This window comes from Sinocyclocheilus anshuiensis, unplaced genomic scaffold, assembly GCF_001515605.1.
Source record: "Sinocyclocheilus anshuiensis isolate Anshui unplaced genomic scaffold, SAMN03320099.WGS_v1.1 scaffold1661, whole genome shotgun sequence".
NCBI classification, from domain to species: Eukaryota; Metazoa; Chordata; class Actinopteri; order Cypriniformes; family Cyprinidae; genus Sinocyclocheilus; species Sinocyclocheilus anshuiensis.
In genome coordinates, this window is record NW_015540517.1 from 29,537 (window position 1) to 45,428 (window position 15,892).

At 36.2% G+C, this 15,892-nt stretch overlaps 1 protein-coding gene and 1 pseudogene across 1 annotated transcript in view; both read left to right on the forward strand.

Annotated features, from left to right (window-relative positions):
• LOC107687343 (SUN domain-containing ossification factor-like) overlaps positions 1-5,124 on the forward strand; it is a 31,245-nt gene extending 26,121 nt beyond the window's left edge. The window contains exons 22-23 of the mRNA XM_016484623.1: positions 991-1,046; positions 2,634-5,124. Of these exons, the coding sequence (XP_016340109.1) occupies positions 991-1,046; positions 2,634-3,101 (524 nt within the window). The 3' untranslated portion in view covers positions 3,102-5,124. The remainder of the gene's footprint in view (positions 1-990; positions 1,047-2,633) is intronic.
• Positions 5,125-7,145: 2,021 nt separating this feature from the next.
• On the forward strand, positions 7,146-15,558 carry LOC107687337 (secernin-2-like; annotated as a pseudogene).
• The last annotated feature ends 334 nt before the right edge of the window (positions 15,559-15,892 follow it).

The following is a 15,892-nucleotide window of genomic DNA, read 5'->3' on the forward strand; positions in this document are numbered from 1 at the left end:
AAACCATTAATTGAGTGTAAATTGTTATAATAAAAAAAAGTAACAAAGTTAGCTACTTGGAAATCAGTGTATTGATTCTCAAAGTAAATGAAAGACTTTTCATATTGACAATGTCACCATATTTAGACATATTTAAAACTATAATAAAGTTAATATGTAATAAGTATTATAATATTTGAATTTAATGTGCAAAAACGTATGTAAATGTAACAGTAAATACATTCAATCTTACACGCACAGTATACATTATTTGATTAATTTGACATTTTAATTGAAAAGAATAAATTTTTTAAAGAATAAAGTCTTATCATTTTCAATAATTTTATTTGTAAGTGATGTGTGCAGTAATTAATTTGACAATTCTAATATGTAAGAACAATTCAGAAAAACTAATATGAAAAACTTGCAAATTCAGCCGCATAAACTGAACCGTCTTCACTACTTTAAACGCCAGATCCTTCATGTGCTTCATGTTCCATTTTTTCCTCCCACATTTTGCTGCAGCATTGTGTGTGTGTGTGTGTGTGTGTGTGTGTGTGTGTGTGTGTGAGCTCATCAGTGGTTTGTGTTCATAAGGCAGAGGTTGGATATTTTTAGCACATGATGCTTTTGGCTGGCACATGTTGGACATTTGCAAGTAGTAACAATGGAAAAATGTGGTACATTTAATGGATTACTAAGTATTGCATATACAGATATGCAAATCAAACTTGACTTTCAAATGCATGCAAATGACAGCATTATGCTAACAATTGATGCTGCAGCCATGGTTGCCACATGCAGACTTTGTTGGCAATGAAACGAGAGTGAAATAGGACAACACAAGGCGGATTACAATTGAATAACAGTTGCACCCATGAAGAACAGCAGAAAACAAAATACTTTAAAGTGTCTGTGTGTAACTTGTGCTACTACTTGCAAGTGCTTTCATGCTTGTGTTATTGTTTGCCATACCATTCCGTTAACCTGCCCCCTCTCTCCCCTCTTTAGTAGGTCCTGATGACTTGTACATTGTAGAACCTCTAAGGTTTTCTCCAGAGAAAAAGGTATGGAGTTTGTTTGGGCCGCTGTGTGTTCATGACAGTAGTGGGACTGAGGCGGGGTTTCAAAACCACTCACTGCTTGTTTAGCAGCTCTTGTCTTTGTTTTTTCCAGTTTAACAGTTAGATTGTCAATCTGCAAGAACAGTATTAATTACATCAAAGCTTTATTAGAAATGCTTCAGTAAATGCCAAGAGCAGTGAGTGTTTTGGAACGCAGCTCTTTCCAGTTAGTCTGTCTGACCGGCCGTGAAGTTAACCGTTTCTCTGCTGACTGAGGATTCAGATTCCATTTAACAACATGACAACAATTGTTCTCAACTCTATACAAATACCAAACACAAACTGTTTTTAATATCACATTAATATTATATTATCATAATTTAAACTACAATTTTAGCTTCTTTTTTTTTTTTTTACATCCAGTCAGTAATTGCATTGATTAAATTTCCCATCTCCCTTAAGTACAAAACAGTCACAGTTCATTTCTAGTTTAATGTATGTTAATGGTGAAAAGTTAGTCAGTCTATAACTGTCCCATTTAATAAGTCATTAAACCTATTTAAACCCATAACACATGAGTTTAAGACTGATTTGTGTCTTTTTGACCAATTTATTAAAAAGAACTGCTTTGTAAGAGTCTTGACTTGGGTTTTAGTCAAGGTTTAGCTTGTTCCCCAAAGAATAACTTTGTTTGCATAACTTTATGCTCGGATCTAATAGTAAAGGCCTGTTCAGACCAATACTGATGTTCAGCTAAAAAATTTGGTATGATTTTCACATGCAATTTGTCTGTTCATATCAATGCAAAAAAACGGAAGACTGCTGAATAAAAATGCAAATTCACTCCCTGACATTAAGTGATGCTCATAGAAAAGCAGAAATACCCCGGTACACAACTTTGCTAAAAAGTCAGATATTATTGAAATGTTTTTAAACAGCCGTTCAGATTTTTGTATTCACTATAGTGTTAATCAAGCAACACCAAATACAAGAGTACAGAGGCAAAAGCTGGTTTCAGATTCTTCTGTCAGTGTTATTTTAATATCGTCGATATATTATTATAGTTTGAGTTTTTATATTTTGTTTTCACCTTAATTTTTCATTTTAATTAAACTTAATTTTAAAAATAATTTTTATTGTTTTTTTAATGTCTATATAGTATTTCATTTTTATTTATTAGTTTTATTTTTTAGTTATTTTAATACTTACACTTATATTATTTCAGTTTCTTGCCAAAGCAACATTTACCACTTTTATTTTTTTACATTTATTTCCATAATCATTTATTTCATTTCAAGTAACAACATTTTTTTTTTTTTCTTAGTTAACGTTGTTTGCTGTCACTTGGCCAAATAACCTCTGGGCATGCAACCAAAAGAGTGAATCTTTGTTGGCCAGTTTTTGTTGCCCTGTGATGGAAAAGAGATTAGAACAGCTTGCAATAAAGTGTCTGATAAAGTGTTCGCCGCTATATATATTTGTTTATACTCGCTCAGCACAAAGACGGTTAGCGTGGCTTTAGGTGTTTAAATACCTCTCTGAATGCATCATTTAGACATTAAATAATTTCTCCCTGTTTGTGTCTTTCAGAAGAAACGCTGCAAGACAAAAGGAGGGGACAGAGTGGAGACGCTCCAGGCCTCCGTCCCCTCAGCGACGAGTGTTAACGGTGAAACATCATCACCTTCTCTTCAATTCCTGCCGTCAACGTGCAACAGCTACGCATCCACCTGCTCATCCAGGGACTGTGTGTCAGAGGGCAGCTCCGAGAGCTCCGCTTCCACACTGTCTGAGGAGTCCTTCAGCAGTGCCCCCTCCATGAACGGACACGACCCCACCCTGTGCAACGGCGAGCCGCCGCCGGCCAAGAGCAAGATGGAGAAGAGGTCTCTGAAACGCCGCAAGTCCAAGAACGCTGAGCAGCAGGAGGCCCGACGCGTGGGGGAGATACTGCCACTTCCTGTGACCGTCGTGCCCACGCTGGAGGAGCTCATGAAGGGAAAGGCAGACCTGGGCATGGCCACATTCGGAAGGACAGCTGTAACGGGACGAGTTTGAGTTTTCACGCCACCATCTTTCTTTTTCTTATTCCAGCTTTTCGAAATTTCATTGTGAGCGCTGATCCTGACGCCGTCTTCACTACATCCTGGTTCTCTGAACTTTGGTTATGTGCCTTTTTTATCCAATCAGGATCGTTTTTTTTCTTTTATTTTATTCTTCTGGGGAAGTTCTGACTGATAAACATTGGCAAGTATGAATGAGACTTGGTTTGATGTTGCAGAGGTGGCGCTGCGTCACCGTGACCAGGAGTTTATGCCGATTTACAGATGGCAGACCAACAACATTCTAACATGACCCTCGGGTCTCCATTTCCTCTTTCTCTGTCCCTTTAAGGCTCACTCGCTCTTTTTTCCTTCCTGGTTGGATATGTAATTGTACATGTGAGTGTGTGTGACTGTACGCCAGTCATTGTCTGTGGTTGGTTTGTGGGACCAGTGATGTCACATAGCACAGGGCTTCAATCCAGTGAACAGAGCTGAATGAAAAACAGATCCAGTCCATGTTAATTCTGTCATTTTCTCTTTTAGAGCCAAATTAAGTTTTTTTTTTTTTTTTCCCCCCCCTCTACTATTCGAATCACGATCTAGTTTGACCAATGAGTCCAGGCTGGGCCTGAACACTCACACACACACACACACACACACACACACATATTCATATATCAACATGTTCACATTGTGACGCACCCAACAGCATCTCAAGCATGTTTACAGCTCATTTTCTTCATGTTCAGTGGAGCCGTCATAAAAAAAGACACATTTTTACACGCTTTAAATATACACGGGGATTTTGTAGGGGACATTCTGTTATTTTAGTGGTAATTATTTATGTATTTATTTATTTAAATGGGACCTGGGCTCTATGAGATCACGGTCATGTGATATATGAGATACAGTGGCCCCTCCAACCTCCATGTAAGAGATTTATTACAGATACACACAAATGGTACGGACAACATCTTCCTGTTCTCTAAAGATTGCACACTCTGTGATTTGAGAAAGCTGGATTCAGCTTTTGACTTCTTAAACTTTTTTTTGCATTCAAATCAAATGAAGCATCAGATAAATCCCTTCTAACGCTCGTAACATCTGATTGGCTCAGCTTCTGGCTGTGATTTGCTCCTTCTCGCTGGATCTGTTTGGACGAGCTTTGCCTTTGGGTTACTGGAATCGAGGTGAATCGTAAAAACGGCCGAGCTCTCGTTGTTGTGCAAATATTATGCATAGTCCAGCAAAGCAACCGTCTGGTCTGTCCTACCTGTCATGTACGTGTAAAGATTGTGTGTGTGTGTGTGTGTGTGTCCAGCATCTTCTCTTTACACACTCCATGTCCCTCTTAACACACTTTCTGTGTGTGTGTGTTCGCTGCTTTCTTAGTTGTTTTTAATGCATCCAAGAGACCATTTGACATCCCAGTAGAGTTTCTGTGTCAGATCTTTGTGTTGTGTAAGATTGTGTTTTCTTTCACGCAGGCGATCCCATCATTGACCTTTAATCAGACTGTGGGGTTTAGAGAATGTGAATTCACATCATGATTTCAATAAAAGGGAAAGATTGGGATGGCGTGCAATGGACCATCTCTGTGATTTCCATGCTACATGTTTCACTTTAAAATGTTTCACTACCTTTCTCCTTTTTGAATGGTAACTGATATATGCTTGTGGAATTTGTGGATGTTTTCTCATCAGTGTGTATGTTGATGATTCTTTCCAGTACACCAGTGAGTAGAGACCGCTGCGTGTGTCTCTCCTGTGCACTTTGGAGAACTCCACATGCCTTCGTTTTTCTACACCATACCTTGTACAAGTGCTTTTTCGCCCCAGGCTTTCCTTGGTACGGCGCCCTCTAGTGGCGGATGCCTGATTTATTTAAACGTCCGCTAGGTGGCGCCCAAATGAAATCTCATCATCTGTGAGGACGAACTGCACAGTATTAGATTTTTTGTTTTTCCAATTGTAACTACAGCAGTGTAGTGCCATTAGAAACTGTGAATTTATAAATAAAACACTTTGTTGTCTTTATTCAGTGTGTTTTATTACTTTCACGCTATAGTACAAGCATTAAAACGCATGAAAGCAGCTATACCACATAGACATAAAATAGTGGTACAGTGACACAACTTGTGTTATATCAGCGGTTTTCTGTCTCATATAAGCTATTACAAAGTCTTAAATTGCACAGATTTTTATCCAGATTTTCTTAGATATATCCATAAATCTGAATGCAGTCAGTTTGGCATGTGTGTGTGTGTGTGTGTGTGTGGATTACGCTATAAATGACATGAATGTTTGCATTTTAATGTGTTTTAAAGACAAAGTTCAAAAACATAGTAATATATAGTTGACTATATATATATGACTTGCTGAGTGATGATTATTTGTCCATTTCTGTGCAATTGTAGCCACCTAACTAGTGGATGGCATGTGCGATTACAAAAAAAAAAAAAAAACCTGTTCAAATGTATATATAGTTGAAGTCAAACGTTTATATACACCTTGCAGTATCTGCAAAATGTTAATTATTTTACCAAAATAAGAGGGATCATACAAAATGCATGCTATTGTTTATTTACTGACATAAGATATTTCACATAAAAGATGTTTACAAAGTCCACAAGAGAAAATAATAGTTGAATTTATAAAAATGACCCCGTTCAAAAGTTTACATTAAAATTAATTCTTAATACTGTTGTTACCTGAATGACCCACAGCTGTGTTTTTTTGTTTAGGGATAGTTGTTCATGAGTCCCTTGTTTGTCCTGAACAGATAAACCGCCTGCTGTTCTTCAGAAAAACTCCTTCAGGTCCCACAAATTCTTTGGTTTTCCAGCATTTTTGTGTATTTGAACCCTTTCCAACAATGACTGAATGATTTTGAGATGCATCTTGTCACACTGAGGACAACTGAGGGACTCATATGCAACTATTACAGAAGGTTCAAACGCTTACTGATGCTCCAGAAAGAAAAACCATGCATTAATTAAAACTTTTCAAATTTGAAGATCAGGGTAAATTTAACTTATTTTGTCTTCTGGGAAACATGTAACTACACTGATCAAAATTATAAACGCAACACTTTTGTTTTTGCCCCCATTTTTCATGAGCTGAACTCAAAGATCTAAGACTTTTTCTATGTACACAAAAGGCCTATTTCTCTCAAATATTGTTCAGAAATCTGTCTAAATCTGTGTTAGTGAGCACTTCTCCTTTGCCGAGATAATCCATCCACCTCACAGGTGTGGCATATCAAGATGCTGATTAGACAGCATGATTATTGCACAGGTGTGCCTTAGGCTGGCCACAATAAAAGGCCACTCTAAAATGTGCAGTTTTACTGTATTGGGGGGTCCGGGGGGGTCCGAAAACCAGTCAGTAATAATCATGCTGTCTAATCAGCATCTTGATATGCCACACCTGTGAGGTGGATGGATTATCTCGGCAAAGGAGAAGTGCTCACTAACACAGATTTAGACAGATTTCTGAACAATATTTGAGAGAAATAGGCCTTTTGTGTACATAGAAAAAGTCTTAGATCTTTGAGTTCAGCTCATGACAAATGGGGGCAAAAACAAAAGTGTTGCGTTTATAATTTTGTTCAGTGTATCTTCTGTAGCATCTGAAGGGCAGTACTAAATGAAAAATATGATATTTAAGCAAAATAAGAAAAATGTCTTCATTCTGTTCAAAAGTTTTACACAACCAGAATAAACATCTATGTTCTATTTTTACATTAACATGTAATTATTCTATTTATGAAAACCAAGTATAAATCTCATCAGTTTAGTGTTTTTAAGCATTTACATTTATTCCAAAATAATAACAAAAACAGTTCTGTGGATTATTATACGTCCTTATAGAGTGTTCTTCAAAATACTATGTCAAAACACTTTGCTGTTGCAATCTTTCTGGTTAATATGTAAATAATATCGGTTCAGTGGAGTCTAGGACTTTTATTTTGAAGTGTGTGCAGTAGCAGGTTGATGATTCGCATCCTTCTCTTCCCTGCCTCACACAGATCAAGCTTACCAAGATAGGAGTCGCTGTGTTAAGAGGACTTTCATTTTGAAGTGTGTGCAGTAACAGGTTGATCAGTCTCAGCCCTGCCTCTCACAGGCTCGCTGACCGATCTGGAGCTTATTAAGGTAATAATAACTTCATCAAATACACTCGAACGTGCGCTAGACAGTTAGATTAAAAGCCAAATTAAGCATGCACATGGCTGTCACGCGTTAATTTTGATGCATGTGTTTTATTGCATCTTTATATTGATGATCCGTTATCAGACACACAGGCCATCCATAGACTATCAGATCTTAAAATCCTCTCTTCTGAAACACTGCATTCAGATCTTAAAAGCAGCTTTTGTGCTGTGCATCTGAAGATCGGAGCGGAAGAATCGGTGAAATGGAGGTCAGGCGATAAGAGACTTAACACCACAGTAATCCTCAGCACTCCTGTGAGCGCACAAACCTGCACGACACGCTCAGCCGTGCTTTCTCAGGACTTTTAGTTGTTAGTATTATTTGGTTTTATGTATTGCATTTTAATAAATGCGTATTATTATTATATCTATTATTACTGTTGTTTGACGCCAACAACGAACAAAATGTGTTCAGTTTTTTAATGCGCAGTCATCATTATCATTATTGGAGTATCCATGTGTTTTTTTTTTTCTTCAATAAAATCCTTTAATTCTAAATAAAATTTAATTTTTTAAAATAAATTCTATTAGTGCTCCTGCAACATTTTATTCTGTATTATGTTGGAATATTTCAATGTAATAATTTAATTATTTGGAATATTTATATTTAGCAGTTGGATTTTTGGCAGAGTTTAAATTCCAAAATTAAAAATGAATCGAGTATTTGAATTATTGAACGTTTGTGACCCTGGACCACAAAACCAGTCATAAGGGTCAATTTTTTTTTAAAAATTGAGATTTATAAATCATCTGAAAGCTGAATAAATACGCTTTCCATTGATGTATGGTTTGTTAGAATATGACAACATTTGAAAATCTGGAATCTGAGGGTGAAAAAAAAAAAAGAAATCTAAATACTGAGAAAATCGCCTTTAAAGTTGTCCAAATGAAGTCCTTAGCAATGCATATTACTAATCAAAAATTAAGTTTTCATATATTTATGGTAGGAAATCTACAAAGTATCTTAATGGAACATGATTGATTTTTGGCATAAAAGAAAAATAAATGGATAATTTTGACCCATACAATGTATTGTTGGCTATTGCTACAAATATACCCATGCTACTTAAGACTGGTTTTGTGGTCCAAGTTCACATTGAAATAATCTGTTCCAGATTCATTTTTATTTTATTTTTCAGCTTTTTTTGACTAGGTATCTAAGCCTACACATGTCATATTTTCGGTCCTTTTTCCATACTGCTATTCTTTCCATTGTGCATAGGTATGTTATTGTCATTTGAATATGATCCACCGCATTGATCCTTATGCATTGATTTGATACAGGATGGCTGAACCGCCTCGGTCATGTGACTGTTTTGTATCTCTGCCTCCGGGTTCAAAAGAAGATTATGTGATATTTGGTAAGAACTCTGACCGGCCGAGAGATGAGGTGCAGGAGCTGGTGTGTTACCCTGCATCCTCACACGCTCCCGGATCTACAGTGGAGGTGAACTGACTTTTTAATTTCATCAATATTGGTATATAAAATACCTACTTTCTATTTAAAATATATTTCAATATATGTTTCATATTTTCTCCCCTTTCTCCTCCAAATATGTGGTTGCTGAGTTGTGGCCAAACCATAGATGATTTACAGGTGATTCTCTTTTCCATGTAGTGCACATATATTTCCATTCCTCAGAGCACACTCATGCGGTTGTGCTGAGCAGACCCGCTTGGCTCTGGGGGGCTGAGATGGGGGCTAATGAACACGGGGTGTGTATTGGGAATGAGGCCGTCTGGACCAAGGAGCCTGTGGATCCAGAAGAAGCTCTGCTGGGAATGGACCTGGTTCGGTGAGCTCCAAACAAGCAAACGTCTTTATCTTCCTGCTTTCTAGACTTCAAATTGATCAGCTGATGTATATTGTGTGTGTCGAGGCTGGGTCTGGAGCGCGGGGACAGCGCATGGGCCGCTCTGAATGTGATCACAGATCTGCTGGAGCAGCACGGTCAGGGCGGAGCCTGCAGAGAGACCGCCGAACCCTTTAACTACCATAATACCTTCTTACTAGTGGACCGACAGGAAGCCTGGGTCCTAGAGACTGCTGGGAAACTCTGGGCTGCACAGAAAGTCACAGGTGAGGAAAGATGATTCATGGTCAGTGGTGAATGCGTTTTCACAGGTTAAGTGTGTGTGTGTGTTTCTCTCACGATCTGTCTGAAAAGATCCAAAATGAAGGACATTTATGTTTTATCCTGGTAAACAAAAGTTAATATTACAACAAAAGTTAATAAGTGAATATGGTAAATGATAAATTTGGTCTCTTAAAGAAGACACTTGATAGATTATTGCTAAAGTGGAAAAAAAAAAAAGTAAAAATAATAGAAGTTTAAGTTTATTATTGTGGAAAATGCCCCCCAAAAAACACTATTTTAAAATGTTATATAAAATATATTTTCCAAAACATGTTTTACTCTTACCATGAACAGTACAGTACACCATTTCTTTCAGGAGCATTTAACCGTTTGGATTTTTTTTTTTTTTTGTGTGTGTGTTCACAGCAAGTGCCAAAACCTTTTCCAAGTTTCTAAGTCTCGTACTTTGTTTGATAAAGTAAATTTAACTTAAATATTATGAACTATATATATGTATATATATATATATTAGGGCTGTCAGTCGATTAAAATTTTTAATCTAATTAATTACATGATGTGTCGATTAATTAATCTAATTAATTGCAAAATAAGCTTGACTGTGAAAATACCCACAAAAGATTATTTAAATCTATTTTTGTGTTAAATGAGAAAGAAAGAAACATTTAAATATTTTATTTGATTCAACATAAAATTTATTACACATAAACGTTTAGGCTACAACGGCCTAACAAACTATGGAACATAAAAGAAGATAATTTGAGAAACCTCTTTTTTTTTCATTCATGCAATAGAAGTCATTGGTAACCAAAACAGCTTCGTTACCAACAGTCTTCAAAATACCTTCTTTTATGTTGCACAAAAGTACTTCAAGCCACAAAAGATTATTTAAATCTATTTTTGTGTTAAATGAGAAAGAAAGAAACATTTAAATATTTTATTTGATTCAACATAAAATTTATTACACATAAACGTTTAGACTACAACGGCCTAAAATAAACTATGGAACATAAAAGAAGATAATCTGAGAAACATCTCAGTATTTTTTGTTCATACAATGAAAGTCATGGGTCACCAAAACGGCTTTGTTACCAACAGTCTTCAAAATACCTTCTTTTATGTTCCACAAAAGAAAGGTTTGAAACGACATGAGGGTGAGTAAATAATGACAGAATAAAAATGTATTGGGTTAGCTAACCCTTTAATGTTATTATTATTATTTATGAAATTATACTCTATATAAGAAACTTAATCTGCCAGCAAGTGGCGGTAAATGTCTTCATTCGATTCGTTCAAATGGCTGATTCATTCAGGAATGAAGTAAACGGCTCTTTTTATGAATAGAGCTTTGAATCATTGGTTCACATGATTCATTCAAAACGCGGATTCATTCAGAAACTAAACACTGCTGAGTTGCTCGGAGACGCACAACAGTTCTGCTATGGCTTTAAAGGTAATATGTTCTCTGCAAAATTGAGCAAAAACACATAATATTGTGTTTAAAATATAACACAATATCAACTTCTTATTTACTGAACTGTTGTAAAATAAAACACAATATCAACTTCTTATTACTGAACTGCTGTATAAAATCACATTTAAACTTACGATATTCGGGACAAAATCAGCACTTGTGTAATACTGCTCTCCCTGCTCAAACTCATACAGGAGCATTTTTTGCACCAATATCTTGAATTTTAGGGCATAACTGCATTTATGGAGCCCTGCATCATATTTGTCAACAGTCAACTATATGAATTGTAAGATGACGTACAGGTCTGGGGGCGGGGCCAGTGTGTTAACTGCGTTAAAATATTTTAATTGAGCTATTTTTTTATAACTAATTACGTTAACGCGTTAAACTGACAGCCTTACTCCAAAAATGTAAACACAATGACATGTAATAAATGTGTAATATTACAATATAAATGAATAATTATTTATATACATGTACTAATATATTTGCTTAGTAATGTTACAATGTAACATTTTCAAAATCAGAAATATTTGTAATTATATTTCTATGTACAATAGCTGTATCAGGATAACACATCAATTTGTATTGATATAACAGTCTTGTATCTAACAAAATCCTTCTCTAAAAATAAAGCGGAGGTTCTTTCTTTTGTCAGAGGGAGTCAAGAACATCTCTAACCAGCTGACGATAGGCACAGAGATCTGTGTGGAGCATCCGGAGCTGTGCGCTGTGGCTCAGGCTCAGGGCTGGTGGAGCGGAGAGGGGGACTTCAGCTTCTCTGCTGTCTTCAGCCCTGACAACCCCCCCGCCAGGATGGAAATGGCCAAGCAACGCTACATGGGCGGCACAGCCCTCCTCCAGCAGCACAATGGTACGTTTGCTTTACTCTGCCATCATGACTGAGGAGTGGGGTTGTGTTTACAACAGGGAACTTCAATGTTATATTTAGGTTTCTGAAATGTGTTTTTGAAGTGTTTTGGTTGCAGTAAGATGCAGAGTTATATTCTTACTCTTGCTATCCCAGAGTGTTGTTCTTTTGAAGAGTAGATTTATTAAAATATGTTCAATACTGCCATCTTCTGTTTAGACACTGCACTTACATTTATTGCTTTTTTTAAAGCAATTATTAGTAAAAGCAAGGACAACTAAATCGTTTTTATTATGACATTATGATTTACTTAAAATATTTAGTAATTTTCAGTTTCTAATAATTAGCTGTAATAATAATACTGTGTATTTTATATATTGAATGTGGTGAATGTAACTATGTAGTGCTTATATTGAATCGTGTAACTTGAATTGCCATGTAACTAGTTCTATTTGAGATAACGATTTTGTTTTTCCAGTGGCTCAAAATATCACTACTAGCAATTTTTTTTTTTTTCAATAGATTTTTTTGGATTATAATATATTTATATTATAATATTATAATACATTATAATTATTACAATACATTAATTTATACCTTATATATTTTTATAGAATACAAATATGCTATTTATTTTTGTTTTATTAGTACAATTAATATAATATGTTATTTTTCTTTTGGGGTATGCAATGCATGCCTTTTTTTTTATTATTTTTTTTTTACGAAATACATAATTGCACAATTACAGATGTTACTCTGACTTGCCGGTTTTAGAGGTTCATTTGTCATCATATAATCTACACTACCGTTCAATAGTTTGGGGTCAGTAAGATTTTTTTTTTTCCATCAAGGATGCATTAAATTGATCACAAGTGACAGTAAAGACATTTAAACTGTTAAAAAGATTTGTAATAAATGGTGCTCTTTTGAACTTTCTAAATATTAGTGAATAATGAAAGAAAATGTATCATGATTTCCACAGAAATATTAGGCAGCACAACAACTGTTTTCAGCATTTATAATACTAATAAATGTTTCTTGAGCAGCAAATCAGCACATTATAATGATTAAAAGGATCATGTGACACTGAAGACTGGAGTAATGATGCTGAAAATTCAGCTTTGTCATCACAGGAATAAATTAAATTTTAATATATTACTGTGATCAAATAAATGCAGCCTTGATAAGCATAAGGGACTTGTATCAAAAACATACTTTTTAATGGTTATCTATGCTAGCCTATTTGCAATATAACACACCTGCTATGCCAGTTTATAACTGAAATATGACATTTGATCATATGTTGTTGTAATGTCTGAAGAAGGTCTTTTATGTAAAGTGTCATATGTACCTGCCAACAGTTTTTTCCTCTCCACAGGCTCGGTGACGGCTGAGGTGATGATGAGCATCCTGAGGGACAAGGCCAGCGGGATCTGTATGGATTCGGAGGGCTTCTGTACTACAGGCAGCATGGTGTCCATCCTCCCGCGCAACCCAGACATGCCCTGCGTTCACTTCTTCACTGCCACACCCGACCCCTCCAGGTGTGACCCTGAAAGATCCGCTCAAACCTACATTGCCAGGGCACACTCGTCACACTTTGATCCTTCTCTTGCAGGTCTGTATTCAAGCCTTTTATCTTCTCGGAGAGCGTGAGGTCCGTCAACATGGTGATGTCTCCTCAGTACGGCCCAGAAGATCCTGTTAGGACACAGCCTCGATTCCAGCACCAGGTGGACCGCAAACACGAGCTGTACAAAGCCCACCAGACGGCACTGACCAGTCCTGTAAGTCTGAGAAAATGGAGAACAAGGGCTTTTTATTGATAAAATACTTTTTGGTTTGTTTTCTTAAGCTTTTGAACATTAATTATAAAGCATATTGTATCACATTTGATACACAAATTTCTAAAGCCTCTAAATTACCAACATGATCAAAAAAGATGGAATTAAGCAACTTTATTTAAGCCCATTTTTTGTTAAAAATGTTAAATGTGAGAATCAAATATGATGCATCAGAATTTTAAGGAACATTTATTTGTACATCTGTCAATTATCATTGTATTGCATTGCATTTTATGTTTTCGCCCACAATAAAAACTACAGAGATTTGATCATAAAACTAAGCATTTAAATGTCATAATTACTTATCATAATTACTTAATTATCATATCTTAAGACATATTATTAGGGAGATACAGAGTGACAACTGATTTTATATAAGTAGTCTGCTATACTGTTATAAAGACAGATTTTATTTACAATCAGAATTTTGTTATACAGTTTAGCCACATAAATATCAGCAACTGCACCAATTTTTTACTAATTAATAAAAAAAAAAAATCGGATTTTTCAGACTATTATTTAATGTCAGGCTTTACAGGTGTTTAAAGGAATATTCTGGATTCAATTCAATACAAGTTAAGCTCAGTCAGCAGCATTAATTGTGGCATAATGTTAATTACCAAGAAGAAAAATAGTCCTTCAATTTCTTAAAATAAAATAAACAAACAAACAGATAAATAAATGTTTAAGTGTGGTGTACTTAAAATGGAAGTGGTTTGGGGCCCTTTTTAAATTTATAATAGATTTTAATTTTATAAAAGTTTTTTTTTTAAAAGCTGTTTAAATTATTTTTAGGGTTTTATTGGTTATGGCAGATTGTTTTCATAGCAACAAAGTTGTAAAATTGGATATAACTGGATATAACAGAAAATGTTAGAAGGGATTTTGTTAACATGCATATTGATTATGTCTTGTATATTATTGAAACAGTGAGTATTTTAACAGCAATAGTTTAACTATATTCACTTCCATTGTAAGTGCCTTGCTGTAACCCATATTTTTCCTAAAAAGGCCGAACAAGTGGACATTATTTTTGTAATCATCAAATATTATGCCACAACTGCTCTCACTGAGCTTAACTTACACTGAATCTGCAATATTCCCTGTGTGTTTGTGTGTGTCAGGATGCTGGAGTCTCTCTACAGGAGACTATGAGATACCTGGAGTCTCAGTGTCTTGAGGAGATCGAGGCCATGCTAAGTGGGGAGATACAGGGCCAGGAACTCGGGGATCTGTTCTTTGACTGCGTGGACGCCGAGATCAAATTCTACCAGTGAGACAGAGCAGGTAAACAGAGAAATGTCAGCGTATCTCTCACACATCTGACCTGTGACTTCCACTGTCTGATATCGCCTGTAACTTGTGGCTGTTTTGCAGTTGTCGTTGTGAATGTCACTAGTGCTTGCTGATCTGCCTGGAGAGAGAGAGAGACAGTCCAGAGTGCACAGGTTCCTGCCTGCTCAAATCCTGCTCTCCTAGTTCCCCTGATGCCATGCCAAACTAATTGTGATGTCCATGCCACACTAACTGTAAAAACACACTAGATGTTCATGTGAGTGGATCACCATAATCATGTGTAATTGTCGCACAGGGCGGTCATATACACATCACATTAACCGGTTTGTGATAGATTACTAAGGTGTGTATGTGCTGTGGGTAGATGTGTGAGAGAAGAGATGTTAGGGGAAAACACTTCTCATTCCTGTAAGAGATGGGCTCAGCTACCAGACTGACCCTCTGAGGAGAAACATAATAAAATATCAATGATTCAAAATGTCTGGCATCTTTTACTGAAACATGGGTAGTTCATGTCACCTCATGGATGTTTGAAATGGAAGTGGAGGAAAGCACAGAAAACGGCCCAAACTGCTGTAACCAGGTTTATGTGTGAATATAAAAAATGTAAGTTGTCCATTTGTGGGTGTTTATTGCAGTCTGCTATTGTTATGCTAGTTCTATTCAAGCTAGCGTATACATACTAAAACTCATTAGCCATCCTACATCATTGTGCTTTTATAGAAGAAAAATTAGTATAACCAACCTGCAATTCGTTGCAGTGTCTTTTCAAAGCTAGCAAACAAAACAATCATCATATCAAGATTAGTCTCAGCCTCAGATGTCACGCCCACGGAACGTTGGCTAAACGTCTGATGCATATGGGACACAAAAGTGGAAACACTTCAGGAGTTTCGAAGTCGTCATCGGATTGGTTGAATTATACAGGATTTCCGGGAGACCTGTGTTGTGTTCTCTAATGTTCCGCCTGGAAACAAAGATGCCCTGACGCCAAACCCCCTCACGAAG